This window comes from Galleria mellonella, unplaced genomic scaffold, assembly GCF_026898425.1.
Source record: "Galleria mellonella isolate WM207_F2 unplaced genomic scaffold, CSIRO_AGI_GalMel_v1 utg28, whole genome shotgun sequence".
NCBI lineage: Eukaryota > Metazoa > Arthropoda > Insecta > Lepidoptera > Pyralidae > Galleria > Galleria mellonella.
The window spans coordinates 4,883,760-4,898,455 of NW_026442064.1; the positions used below are offsets into that span (position 1 = coordinate 4,883,760).

The following is a 14,696-nucleotide window of genomic DNA, read 5'->3' on the forward strand; positions in this document are numbered from 1 at the left end:
TCAATATTATGAACACGATATAAAATTTCCAATGCATCGTGAATTTCTTGAACAAGCTTGCACAAACGAGAATTTTTAACATGAACTGTGCCACTTTATACATCGTAGATACTAATCAAAGGTAGAGCTCAAAAATGACCCATTTCCAATTATTGTTGGTCAAATGACAGCTTGCTTATTTTGACGCGGTTAGTCATTAGATACGTCTTTTCAATGTAATGATAAATAATGAGGACTAATTATGCATCACATCAAGTACTATTTCTCAATCTATGACAGTATATGATATTATGGGTAATCTACAAATATATATGTATGGCCGTTCGTTTGTCTCGCTAAAATTAAAAAACTGCTAATTGTTTAATATACACGCTACTGTTACTGTTGTTAAATAATACACGTGTTTTAATACTTGTGGTTTAAAAGAAAAAAAAAAAAAATGGAAAAGCGCTAAAAACGCTATTTCGAAATACTTTTAATATATAGCGTTTTAGGTGATACAAAATGCACCGGATTAGATAGTCGTAATTCAAAATATACTGTAACGTATATCGTATAACTAATTCGAGGGCTTTGAATGTGACCTGTGTTATTATTTAATTATAGGTTATTATTATTTTTTTTCGTAATATATCTCGTTATTAAACAAATGTTGAGGTTACACATACGAGCCTGAAAAACTAAGTTACTTCTTTTGTAAGCATTAAGTATATGCTATATGTATTGGCATGAAGCCTTGACATAGAAAGAGCCACTCCTTCTTTTCCCGTGAGTGTCGTAAAAGTCAACTAAGGAAATTTAATGGTCGAGGGATAAGGAGCAACGTTCCTCTTAAAAATATTGAAAGGCGAACTACAGTTGCTAACCCGTCGACTAAGCGTGTCAACTATTGGTAAAATCCCCTTATAGAAGAGGCCTATGTAGCAGTGTACAGTTGATATAATGATACATATGCTAAGTAAATTAGTGCTCTAAGAATATATATACTATATAATATCTGATTAAAAAGTACCAGCAACTAGATCAAATAGAACCAGCAACTCAATAGCTTATTAAAGTCTCATTAGTTTTAGTTGCTGTTCGCTATTATCGAAATAATGATATTGTAATGTAAGTTATTATTAATTTCTAAAATCAACAATGTAAATATCAAAGATTCTTTGTTTTCTACCGTGGCCATTACAGATAATCGTGAAGCGTGGGTGGGCATAAATAATATGATCACGTGACTCTTACTACCATCTGGCTACGATGGCCAGTGGAAACCAGTATTTACTGTCAGTTGGAAAGTTGCCTACGAGTTGCGAATTATTTCATAGTCATAAGTGACGCTACCTCTCGTAAAACTAATTAGAAAGTATGTTAGTTGTGCGTTGAATCTAATGTAATTGTTACTCACGAGAGCAACAAAAAGAGCGGACAGTCTTCATTAAATCTATATGATGATTGGTTCTTTATAAAGAGAATACAGTTTGTATTTCTATTATCTATATTATTTATATACTTTCCCTTTTCTAATTATGTAATAGAATGTAGATTGTACTTAAAAAAATACATGGAGAACTGTTCACATAGCTTTTAGTCTTGCAGCAGTGGGCCGTCTATATTTCTCGAGTGCGTCGAATCAGTAACAGTATATAAGGAAGGAAGATAAGATAAAGACAGTGTAAGGGACACTGGACTGTTGACTGATGACGCCAAGAAGACAGTCGGAAGCGTATGGATGCAATCTAATAGATACGAATGTAAAAAAGATGAACTTGAAAATCTATCTTCTACAAGTCTACGTAAAGCTACAGTCTATTCAGAAATTAGAGAACGCAAATTCCGTGTCGTGTCCTCGACACCAAAATGGGTGCAATTTGGTGTCAAGGGCAGTACGTTACAGATGGTGAGCGCAAATATTCGACGTTGCTTAATAGACGTCTAGACAAGGTCAGGTGTAGTGAACTTCGCAAATTTTAAGTTTCCGATACTAACCGGACGTTGTTAAAAAACTTTTGGAATTTGAACATCCGTTACTTTTGTAGAATAAGCAGTGTCGATTCTTCATTCTTGTATAGGCGAAACGCTTTCTCTGCTTTCACTTTTCTGTTCAAGCACACGAAATTATGAGATCATAAAAAGGGCCGTTTCAAAAATGTTACACTAACGTATCTACATATAGACTGTTATCTGCCAATATCTTCTATACAAACAAAATTTTACAGGATAAATACAAATTATTCTAATTCTAAATATTCCAAATACAATGAATATACACGGTTTCTTTTATATATGCACTTATATTACTTGCATACACCCACCCTAACTTGCCTACCCTGCTTTGGAATTATAATTTTCGTTTGTATAAATAAAATCCGTTATGGGCTGTATTCATAAGAGACTTAGCATTTTTGTATTTATTTATTTATAGGATTACCTACATAAGATACAGCTAAACATTTCAATACAATACACTGGTAGATTAGATCTAACTGTTCTTACATTTATAGGCAACCACAGCATGCCTTCTGTTTGATAAACATTAAAATATAATTAAATTATTAAATGTCATTATATGAGTAAAGATATTAACAATATGAATAATAATACAATATAAAGGAAATATAAAATAAATAAAAAAAAATACAAAAATTTGATTTAAGATAAATTCTTAATATATCGAAGTAAAAATTATTTCTATATGCAAGATAGAAAAGAAAATATAAGTTAGAAACAAATTATATTATACAATTATATTATAAATATCAGGAGGTATTGATGGTCTAATTCGATATGTGAAGGAACACTGACTCTGAGTAAATGACTGACGAATCTGCTAGGCTCACATATTTGTGATGGTTGTGAAATTCTTTACAGGGGATCCTTAGATATTAGGTAAAGATTTTCTATAAATAGATATAGAAGTACTGCGACAAAGTCGTAGGTCAGCTAGGACACAGATAGGATGCTGTGGTAGAGGGATTAGTTAATAGAAAAACTTTATTGACCTTTCGCTGAGGCGAGCAAGGTCTCATGAAACGCGGTCAATAACAAATCGCGTTTTGTTCATTCAACTCTTTTGTTCGTCAAATTATTAATTCATATTAATAGTATAAGGTGACGTTAGCACGTGGACAATAAATAAGCGATTGCAGGTGTATATTTGCGGTTGCTATGCCCTGGTTTATTTTGCTATCAGCACTATTACTACATTTAGATTATGTCGTTGTTACATAACAATAAAGACCATTACGATTTTTTTAAACTGACGTGTATATTTGTGCTGTTCATTTATTTCGCGTTTGAGTTCTATATTTTTTAATTGAACTTTTTTTTTAAATATTTATTATTTTAAAATGTATTTACGAGTAGGATAATTCTATTTATTTTCCATTATACATAGTAACTATTTTACATGTTGTATCCGCTTCCTGTTAATATTATCTTAATATATGAATCATATCTACCCATTTATTAATATGAGCTCATTATGGCTAAAACAGGTTAAAAACGAACTAAAAATTTTATAATAAATGCAAACGATAGATGAAGAACAAGAATTATTAAGTTCCTGTTACTAAGAGACATTTAAATAAGCATGTTTTTTAATTTTAAATGCTCAGCAGCAGTTGCCGGAGGTAATATATTATTAAATTTGTTAATAATATCTCGATGCCAATATTGTTGCTAGACAGCAACAGTTCCTACATAATGGCATCGCAATAAATTATTTGATGTTGCCATGATTAGAATCATCTGTTATATACAGATTATAGCTAATATGCATATAACAGATATTGGCCAGTATTGTGCAATAGTGTTTATACCTAAGGATATTATTAAATTAGAAAATATACTGTCCAAAGGAGGTGTCAAAAGCACGTTAGATGTGTTATAAAAATGGATAAAGCAAAAGATGCTATAATAGAAGCGTTTTACTTTCAATTTGGCATACCTACCCCGTAAGTAATTTAGCATGAACATATACATATTTATGATAAATACGTATATACATGTGTACTTACTTATCAGCTTACTCGTTAGGCATTTTTTTATAAATATTATTCTTATAAAGAAGAAATACAAGTATGTATATGTGACTTTATCAAAAAATTCACATGAACTGGAGCGTTATCATATATTTAGGTATATGTACAACAGCTCAAGATAGCGGCAAAATTACACGAATGATTCGTTAAATTTTTAGTATTCACAAAGAAACTTTTGAATACTGTATCTGGGACTTCGTTAGGGTGACGGGAACAAAAGTAGCTTATGTCCTTCTCGATGCCGAATTGAATTATACATGCTTTATAAATTTTATATAAAATTTAATTGGAAATTATGTTGGTAATTAGGTATGCGTTGTTGTTGTTAGGTAGGTGTCCTGCGTCATGCACTGAATAAAAAAGTTAAATTGTTTTTATGTTTCTGTGATAATTTGGTTGTTTTATAATTTCTTCATTGATTAATTATATAATACTATATTACAATAATTTCTATATTACTAAGTTTTAATCAATGTATATAATTTTCTATTTAATTTTGTTAATGTAAGAAAATATTTATTTATTTGAACTTCTATGCACAGTAAAATTCTATATAATCTATGTACATTTGGCGAAATTAACAGCTATACTATAATATAAATATAGAAATAATATATTAAATAAATAGATATGTACATATAACAAATACGTACATAAATAATTATATAAAATATTATTAATAACAATTAACCGTGATAGAAGAGCAAATAACAATCTATGACTCAAACAGAGTAATTAGCAAGATTAAGTTTAAAGGGAAATTGATTTTTAAAGAAATAAATAGGTGCGCAATTTATGTTTAAAAGCTAGTTTGCTAAGAGTAGATCTTATGTAGGTATGTGTTAAAACATGTGTTTCTTTATTTTTTTTCCGATACTAATAGTATTTTAGAAAAAGCTAGTTTATCCTCTCTATTATTCAAATTCATTTTTGAACATTAAACATTGTTAAACTTTTTTTTTTAGCGTTTTATTAAGAGACAATGACATTTTTTTCTTCTAGATTTTACTTAAGAATAAAAAATATATTAATCGTTATTATTTCATGAGAGTTGCAACAAAATTCGATTGGTATCTTCACGTGATGTATACGCATATTGGCAGATAAAAATTTATCTGCTGGTATAGAAGTATAAATAAACTTTACGCTTCTGACGTCATACATAGAATGCATTTCTGGAAAGCCAAAATATTATAAATATTTCTCTGGTTTTTATTTTATTACATCTGTGACGCAGAGGATGATGCAATGAGCGCGTGCACATGCATCGTCGATTCGGACTTTGAACGAATACATAAATATGTATAGAAGTAATTAAAATACCTAATTAAAATTACAATGTTTTACATGGTGTAGATATAGCCAATAAAATGTCACTTTATTAATATATCATTTATGAAATAAAAATTGTGCTTTTATTTAAAAAAAAAATAATAGAAATTCATGAAAGTCTAAGAAAGACCTTTCCTTCGTGAACAACCCCATTAATGTCCCAACAATTAAAGCGCCGCTACTAGACACTCGACTCTATCAATAAGAATAAGATATGAACAGCTTAGTATTACCAACTAATTAGACAGCTTGGTATTTTGTAATGGTTTTATTTAGAGTTTTATTCCTTTCGCCTCTAACGTCGTCGATTATCAACTAAATATTAATTGAATGCTTTTCAGTTTAATCAACGACACATACAAAATGAAAGCAAGCTAAATTCTAAACTGACCTATCATACTCAGACAAGTTGTGTGTACTGCCTGAGGGGGAAGTCAAGAGGGTCTGGACAATTCATTTTTATTATCGTTCTATGCACACAAGCTTGTACAAATGTATGAAGCAAGAGATGTATGTAAGAGAAGAGAGAGCTTTAGTTCTCTCTGCTAACTCAGTGATGTTATTAACTTGTGAAAATATTTCAGAATTCCCAAATAACTATTTAAAAAATATGCACTATAACTAAAATTTAATATGAATCATTATTTAATTTTTTTAGGATTTATATGGATATTTCAGCATGAATATTGCTCGAATTTCGAGTAAACACCCATATAGCTACAGTAAACTACTGACGTATTTGTTTAATTGGCCTAATAAAACATAATAAACTTAATGCCTATCTCGATATTAAAGTGTGCTTTATTTAACGCTAAGTAATAATTAAATATGAGATATTTACTATACATTTATTGAAGTGTACTTTACGCACACGTACTATGTACTGTAGACTCTTTAGCTGAATGCGAATAAAAAGATTAGTGTTGTATTATTTAAGAGGAAGCTTCCAGTGCTTGCAACTTTTACATGTTAAATTTTATTAGAAAAATAAACGAATACCTTTATGAACATACCATGTCCGTTTTTATATTTTCCATATTGAAAGCAAAGTTTAAAATATTTTGTTACTATGTTACACCACCGTCAAATATCTCTAAAGTATTCCCAAACTATGACAAGTATAAAGTCAATAGCTATTATAATAATGCTATTGATAGAGCTAACCTCACACTTCATTGTTCAATAAAGCTTAAGTGAATTACTATACTTCTGTACAGAATAAACGAATAGCAGTTCCTCGAATATGCTCTTACAATGTTATTATTCGATGAATCCATATAAAACATATACAAATATATGACTGACACAACTAAATATTTTAACCAACCAATATAAATATTTTGTTATTGTAAGTAGACACCTTACTAATATAATCAAACTATAATTGGACGATGTTTGAAGATGGAATATATTTTAAAAATATTGGAGTAAGGGTTTATGGTAGGTTCCGGTCTACTGTCTGTATGTGTGTTTTGGTATCACGCAAAAGCTACTTCTTTAAATTAGATAGATAGATAAACACTTTATTTATTTATTTAATTACATACAGATTTTTTTTACAACACAGGGGGCAAACAAGCATGCAGCTCACCTGATGGTAAGTTTTAACTGTTGTGCTTCTAAAGGCCTAACTTAAAAACTGATATAAGTTTATTTTGATACGATATCTAATATTGGTCTTTTGAATTAGTTTTCAGCGAGCATAGAGCTTTATAAAATAAACAGGGTTATAATATCTATTGTAAGATACAATAAATTTAGACAAAATTAGAAATAATCATGGAGGGAAAACCTTTCAACGAAAAAACATTTAAAAAATTATACTGACTTCTAAGTATATAACGAAAATATTGCGTTAATTAATTTGTAAGTTTTCTATTCAGTAAATATTGTTGATTGCGACATAGTCCTTTTAAAAGTCGTGGTAAATGCTAATTACTAATGAGGTTATCTATGTGATCTTTCAGAATTACGTTGTTGTCTTTACATTGCTTATCCATGCCATCTTATTTCAAATAATGATTGTTTATCTTCATACAACATTATTGCCCGAAGCTAATCTTTTAACTCTGTTCATTTCATTCCTAAATATTATAGTTATAAAATATAATCACTTCCGAAGAAAATATACAAATGACAATCAGCTCCAGAATTTACTGTTATGGAATATACTACTAGGAAACAGCTAACATGAGAGCCTATAATTTCGCTCGCTATAAATTTATCCGACCGTCTACTGGTATCATATAGCGTCATAACTATAATAGTTAACGAGTCGGTATCTCCGCGAAATGATACAGGAAACGCTTAGGAAATTGACCGCTATAAAGTTGCTGATATGATTTATGTCCAATTGCAAAACTAACAAATTAAACAATAAAATATTTTAAATACACTATCGGGACTTAAGGTGACCTACACGACCATATCTTGTCACGTACATCGTGTACGTGGTGGTGTATTTAAAATATTTACGAGTATGTGTCAATAATGCAAACGTTTAAAATTAAACAATTACAATAATAATTAATTACAATAATTAAATTTAATTAATTAAACTTATCAATTAATACCACGTACATTGTTAGAATATGTTCCTCGAATTATTAAATCTTGATAACATTAATAGGAACACGGTTAATGAGTGTAAAGTCTGAACCAGTATGAGATAGACAACTGAAGCGGCCTAAATATTTTATCTCAGAGGTGTGTCTAATTTATACGTATATACCGTATTATTGGCGACCAGCCGATGCAAACTCCTTAGATTTTATTATATACTTTTTTATACATAATTACTTTCAGAATGTTCTTATTTGTAATTTCACTTATGTATTTTATGACAATATCAACTCATAGCTTACTTGATCGCTGTTAATACATTTTTCTATGCTATATTCCGTGTCTACACCATTTACTGTCTCATCATAGTTCACCACTCCGTAATATATACATATATGTATATATATTTCTCAAAGTCGTTGATCCCAATTTAGTCGACCTCGGTTGCATTAAACGGCATTATCATTTGGAAAAATTGAACAAGATTTACATAATTTTGTAACATACTACTTTCTTTATACGTCCACTACTTAATCCTTATTTTTACTAATCTTCACTCGTATACTAATATTAGAAAGTGGAAAGATTTTATTGTTTTTTCGTACTCAAAAAGTACTTAACCGTTTTTAAAAAAAATCATCTATAAAAAGGTACATTATCTGCGAGTAAAATATAGGCTATATATTATTTTACATAATTCTATGTACCAAAAAGTTAGTTATCAAATTAAATACATAATCAGTCTTAAGCGTAAAATATTTTAGTAACACGATTAGTTAGCTCTAGGAGTTGACGAGGTTGCTAAATAGATGCGTAATACATTAGTTATATAATAGTGGCAACCTAAATATTTAAAAGAAAACGCTGCCTGTCTAAGAATTTGGCATATTTGGCAGACATCATCCAGTTGCCAACAACTGTTTCGTATTATTTCGGGATTATTTATAGCACGCCCTAGATGTTTTTAAGCCAATACCAAAAGAAGCAGGTTTTCAAATCGTTTGTGTTTATGTAGCTGTTAAGCGATTGTGTTGACAGTTTGAGGGAGACTAATTCAAAATCTACAAACGTTTATTAATTTCGTCTCTTCAATATCTTTTTCTACATTAAAATTTTGCGTAAAAACAATTGATCACGAGTTATTTGAGTTGTGACGTCTTTTATTTAATACAAAAGTAACTACAATAGTTAAAATTAACTATAACGGTTGTAAGTCTTTATGAGAAAAGTTTAGAAATATGACGTCACACGATGCTCTATCATGACTGCCCGCGTTTCGTATCTTATACACCACAGATAGAAAATAGCAAATTTATTTTCGAAAGTTAATATTATTACAATTATTCTTAATAAAAAAAATATATACTACAAGAACTTCCGTATTAGTCCTTTTTTGTTCCGTATTTTTATGTAGCTATTTAAAAAAAAATCTTCAACATATCTACTTTTAGCTTTAGATAAAAGATTCCACATTTAAATATTTTTAATCTAAATTCAAATATTTTCAATGTAATGTGTGTGTCTGTCGAGACAGATCCATGGTCACGGTAACGATTCGGTGTCATTTGTAAGACTGATGTCGTAGATTTTTTTTTTGTGAAGTTCTATATATTTTAAACGTATAGTATAGTATGATGCTATACTAACGGTTGAAAATTTACATGTCCATAATAATGTATTGATTAGATGTATAGTTACATTTAAAGATTAGTTTCAGTTAGCTATAATTAATTAACTATCGCTAATTCACGGAAATTGTATTTTATTTGAAAAATCTTCGAATAATCAATCACATAAAATTAACGTATCAATTAAAATGACGATTGTAAAATAATAGTAAATTACTACAATTATTACCAACTATAATTATTTATGGTTTACTAACTATAATTTCCTAAAACAGATATGGACTCAGTAGCTTCCAACATACTATTCATAAAAAGAGATTCAGGAATGATTAATCTAATAAAATTCAAAAGTAGCAAAATTATTTCACTATCGATATATTTATTCTAATTGATGAGTTTCAAGAAGACGCTTATAGAGAAGGCACTCCAACAGCGAAAAACAGAAGGACAAAACTCCGATTTCATTAAACGAAACATATATGGGCGAATACTTATTGGCATGTGGGTTTTCCGTGAGCATTCGTGAGTAATACGTACGTCACGATATAACTAGTAGATATAATATTAGTGACGATAACTACATTGTGTTGTGTTATGTTTTATTTAAGCCATGTGTACTCGTATGTGATAAGAATAGTGTACAACAGGATGAAGATAATATTATTACAAAAAAAAAATGTCTAAAAAAGCTGACGGCCCCGTGATTGAAAGTGGTTATAGTAATTCATAAAAAATGTATAATAAAAAGGACAAATAAAGATTAAAGGAAAAAATATGCTATTGGAAATGGAAACAAATTGACGTCCCATCTGATGAAAACTAATAATTCCATAGACTTGAACAGCACCATGGATATCATTGAATATACTGTGACGCCCATGGTGCCTCTCACGCGTTGTAAAATCTGATATTAAATATATTCAAGTAATTGAATTTGTAACTAAACAGATTATTTGCTATAAAATATTATATGTCAAAAAATATTGCGATGTTTGTTTTGTATTAATAAAATTTACATAACACAAGCTAATTCGCATCAACTAACTGTCAAAGGTGAAAGTTAGCGACCAAATTAAAAAAAAAAGAAAGTTCATTGAATACGCCAATTCGCATAGCATTTTGATTGTTCAAAGCATAGCATACCCTATTGCTAAGTGAGAAAACAAAGATTCTTATTCTAGTATCTAATACAAAATATTGAATTTTTATAACTTGATTCAAATGACATTGCTACAGAGCAAACTTACTATTTTATATATGTATAATCTTGGAGTAAATATGTGCGTAAAAATAAACTCATTTTTTATTATATGTGTAACATAAATATTGTAAAACTTTATCCTGATATTGAATGTGTGTCGATAGCTTAGTAAGAATAAACCTAAACAGAATGAAAAATGTCATTAACATTCTTCTAAGCGAGTGTCCTCCTAAAGAAACTGAACATTTTCCAAAGAATGTTGAAAAACAAAAAAGTTTGATATTCTCAAATTAACAAGGCAATTATAACTATTAAGTTAATAAGGGCTTTAAATTCTTTGTATTTTTCTCTCATCTCTTATTTCATTGGTAAAAATGTTCAGTTTACTATTAGAACACCAAAGAGATACTATCATCATTATATCAGATGTGATGTTTTCAAGGAAATGCTGCTGTCTATCCCTCGAACTTTAAAATCCCGTAGTCGCCTCTTATGATACCCACGGGAAAAGAAAGGATGGCACATACACTACGCCGGGATCACATGGAAAAAGGGATGTTAGTGGTATAGATTTTAGCCTACATGTGCTTTTTCTGTGTACTTATACAAATGTAATTGCACCTTAGGACTAGACTAGATCACTTGATACTCAAAAGGGAAAAAGCAAAATATGTAGTTGCAGCTACTGCAGGTAATGCTCAATATCTATTATTTATGTGTAAAGAGCGATGGTATATTTTTCAAGTATGATTATGGCGTTATGTCAAGGGGCGACTATAACCACTTTCAAGTAAATTGGCCGATAGCTCATTTGCAAGTTTAAAAAGTTACAAGATTCCTATCTTGTACTCGTGTATTATTATGTATTCTTATAATGGTAACATGTGCAAATAACCAGAAGTGAAAGTGAATTCTTAAAAATGTGAGGAATACTGATTTGTGATTACAACTTCTACATATAAGATCCAAATCAAACGTTATGTTTCATATTATTAAACTAGGTAATTTACCTATAATGACTGATTTAAATAACAAATGCCGCAAACACAGTGATTCACTGTACTTAACAATCCTATTTAAATGCTTACTAAAATGTAATTACTATTTTTTATATTAATTAGTCAATAGGTATTATAATTCCTATAGGTAGTTAGAAGTTAAAATAGAGGTAATTTTAATATAATTATTGGAATATATGTGTTAGGTTGATAAATGCTAACATAATATGATAGGAATATGGTAATAAATACATTAAGAGATATAACGACCCAAAATCCAGCGGCAGAATTCATGAAACAAATTCTTCCCAGAAACGTAAGTGTCTGGGAAGAAGTTGTAGTGAAAATAATAAATCGATTACATGAGCGCAGAAATAATAAGTCAATTAATTTTATAAAGAGAAAAAATTATGTATTAACTGGACCGACAGATTTCATTCTGTTAAAAATTTGAAACGAGGGTTCATAAGGAAAATAGAAAAATGGAGTTTATGTTGTATCGAGCAATTTTTCGAATTTCTCTCTTCATATAAACTTTCCTCGAACTTTAATTATTATTTGTATAATAATTTATCTGATATTCTAAATACACTATCGGGACTTAACGCGATGAACAAGTTTGCAGGTAAATAGTACCTACATACCTGCTTTTTTGTTGCCCACTTTCAACTAAATTAGCTGTATAAGTCCAGTCGTTCACGAGTTTTACGCTGACCCGCTATTTATTTTAATACACTTTTGGACATTCGAAATTTCTTCGAAAAAGTTATTATGAGCATTCATATTATTGTTGTATTTTAGAAAAAAGATATGTGACATTATGTATATTCTGATTTAGAATACATATGCGAAAATTCTAAAATGCGTTTATTAAAAGCGCACGAATAATTCATCGTCATTAGAGCGTCACGCTATGCTAATTTCTATAGTAGGTACAGATCATAAGAATTCAAGTTGCCATTCATTCACATTTATTAGTCGAATTCAAGCATCATTCATTCTTGTTGTAGGCGTAGCGAACCCCTTAGCAACAGTAAGTTTACCATACGGATCACCTCCACTAGAGCATTCCTTTGATACTAAAATTAGAGAGCGAAAGTAATAGTTGTTATCCTTCGCATTCTTACAGTTGGCAACACATTTCAAATTGAGCAAATTGACATTGCAAGACAGTTATGGGTGCAAAATCTTAATTGTAGATAAACTAATAGGCACGAAAAATAGATTTTATAAAAATGCATTTAGAAAATTAAAAGAAAATTAGAATTTTTCTGGGAGAAAAAGAAAATGACAAATATTACATTACCTTTAACAATTGATCCCAAATGTCAACGTATGAGTCCATATCCATTTTTAAAAAGAAAACCGATCTAACTGAAATTTATTTTAGTTGGAACAGAGTAACCAATGCAACGTATGCAACATCTGGCAACTGCCAGACAGCTTTCAGTAACCCAGATTTAGAATTCATTTACCTTTGCCAAGCATCGCCGAAACACTATCAGGAAGTCTTCGAAGACATCGCCTGTCGTTCCTGTTACTTCCTCTAACTCCAAAGACATTTTATCTAATTTACTTTTAACGTAAATCAGAGAAAAACTACTATTAAATTAAGATCACAGATCAATTACTTCTTTGGAACTATTAATAATTCGGATAATACTTTAACTAATTCGAGTGTGCATGTGACCGGTCGCGATAACCGACAAGCGTACGATCGCGTCCAATATCATCCTCACACTGTCTCACTAACTAGCTCTGAGTAACGCCACTTGACTGAGTCGGCTTGAGCCAGTCACACTATTTCGTCATTGTGGCGGGGCGGCAATCCGCACAGTGGCGGTTCTATTGTAGTGATTGCCGTTGCCCCCTACCACAATAAATTTTACCTAACGATAAGCGACTGCTAACATATGATTGGCGGGCGATCGCAAGCCGTTGTAGTAATACATTGGTAGAAGTCAAACAGCAGCTGATAATCAAGGTATTTTCAGGTCGAAGTACAAGTTCAGCGGGGGCTCGCCACATACGTCGCACTTGATGATAGGACGCAAGGCGTTAACCTAACCACTGGACACGTGAATTGCATCGGCAATGAGGCAATGTGAAAAGAAGGTGAAACTAAATTAAACAATTGATAAAACTTTAATTCATAACTAAGAATTGATACGAAGTTTAGTTGCGAGTACTAGTGTTAGAGAAATATCTAGTAAAATCGCTGATATTTACATATGACAGTGTGATAGCAGGCATTATCTACGTTGAAATGACGCTGTGATGACGCGAAGTTAGTTACCTTACATTATTGTCTATTTTAGATTGCATTTATCAAGATAGAGTTAATTTGACAATGCTGATCTCGTTGCTTTCATGTAAACTATTGAAATTAATTTTTAATGTTTTACCAAACTTATTGTAAGTATGGTTATATATCTATCTTTATTTTCATATAAAGATCTGATTTCCTGAAAACAATGATTTTCAAAAATTATTGATAAATACGTTTCACATTGTATACTACTAGGTAGTAGGACCGTTATAAAGGAAAAAAAAATGATGAGAAAGAAAGCGAGGAAAATTAAAAACAGAAGAGATAAAGCAAGTTCATGGGTGTGGTACTATTGTAAGAGGCTGACTTATGTTTAAGAGATGCGATTTAGATTGATTTAGATTTTGCAAATTATAAAAATACATTTAAGGTTTTCGTACTGGTATCGTATTGGTATTTTATAAATTTGTTACTTAATGGCGATTTTTTTCATTTTTTAATACAATTAGGCGCAACAACTAACCACCGAATGTAGAACCAGCGTTATTATATACATATAATATCATATCGCGTTATTTTAGTAACTTTAAGTACAAAATAAAATAACATTACTCGTACTCGTACTCAGTTAGATGTTTTTTGTTTCTATTTCAGAACTTGTCAGGCGAATTT

General features: G+C 30.2%; 1 protein-coding gene across 3 annotated transcripts in view; it reads right to left on the reverse strand.

The window, feature by feature from the left end:
- LOC113519768 (calcium-binding mitochondrial carrier protein SCaMC-2) overlaps positions 1 to 14,696 on the reverse strand; it is a 62,846-nt gene that overhangs the window by 5,077 nt on the left and 43,073 nt on the right. Inside the window, exon 1 of one of the 3 annotated variants that reach the window (XM_026904974.3) lies at positions 13,231 to 13,558. The exons of the other annotated variants lie outside the window; for them this stretch is intronic. Within the exon in view, the coding sequence (XP_026760775.1) occupies positions 13,231 to 13,317 (87 nt within the window). The 5' untranslated portion in view covers positions 13,318 to 13,558. Of the gene's footprint in view, positions 1 to 13,230; positions 13,559 to 14,696 lie in introns of those variants that run through there. 3 annotated transcript variants of the gene reach the window in all.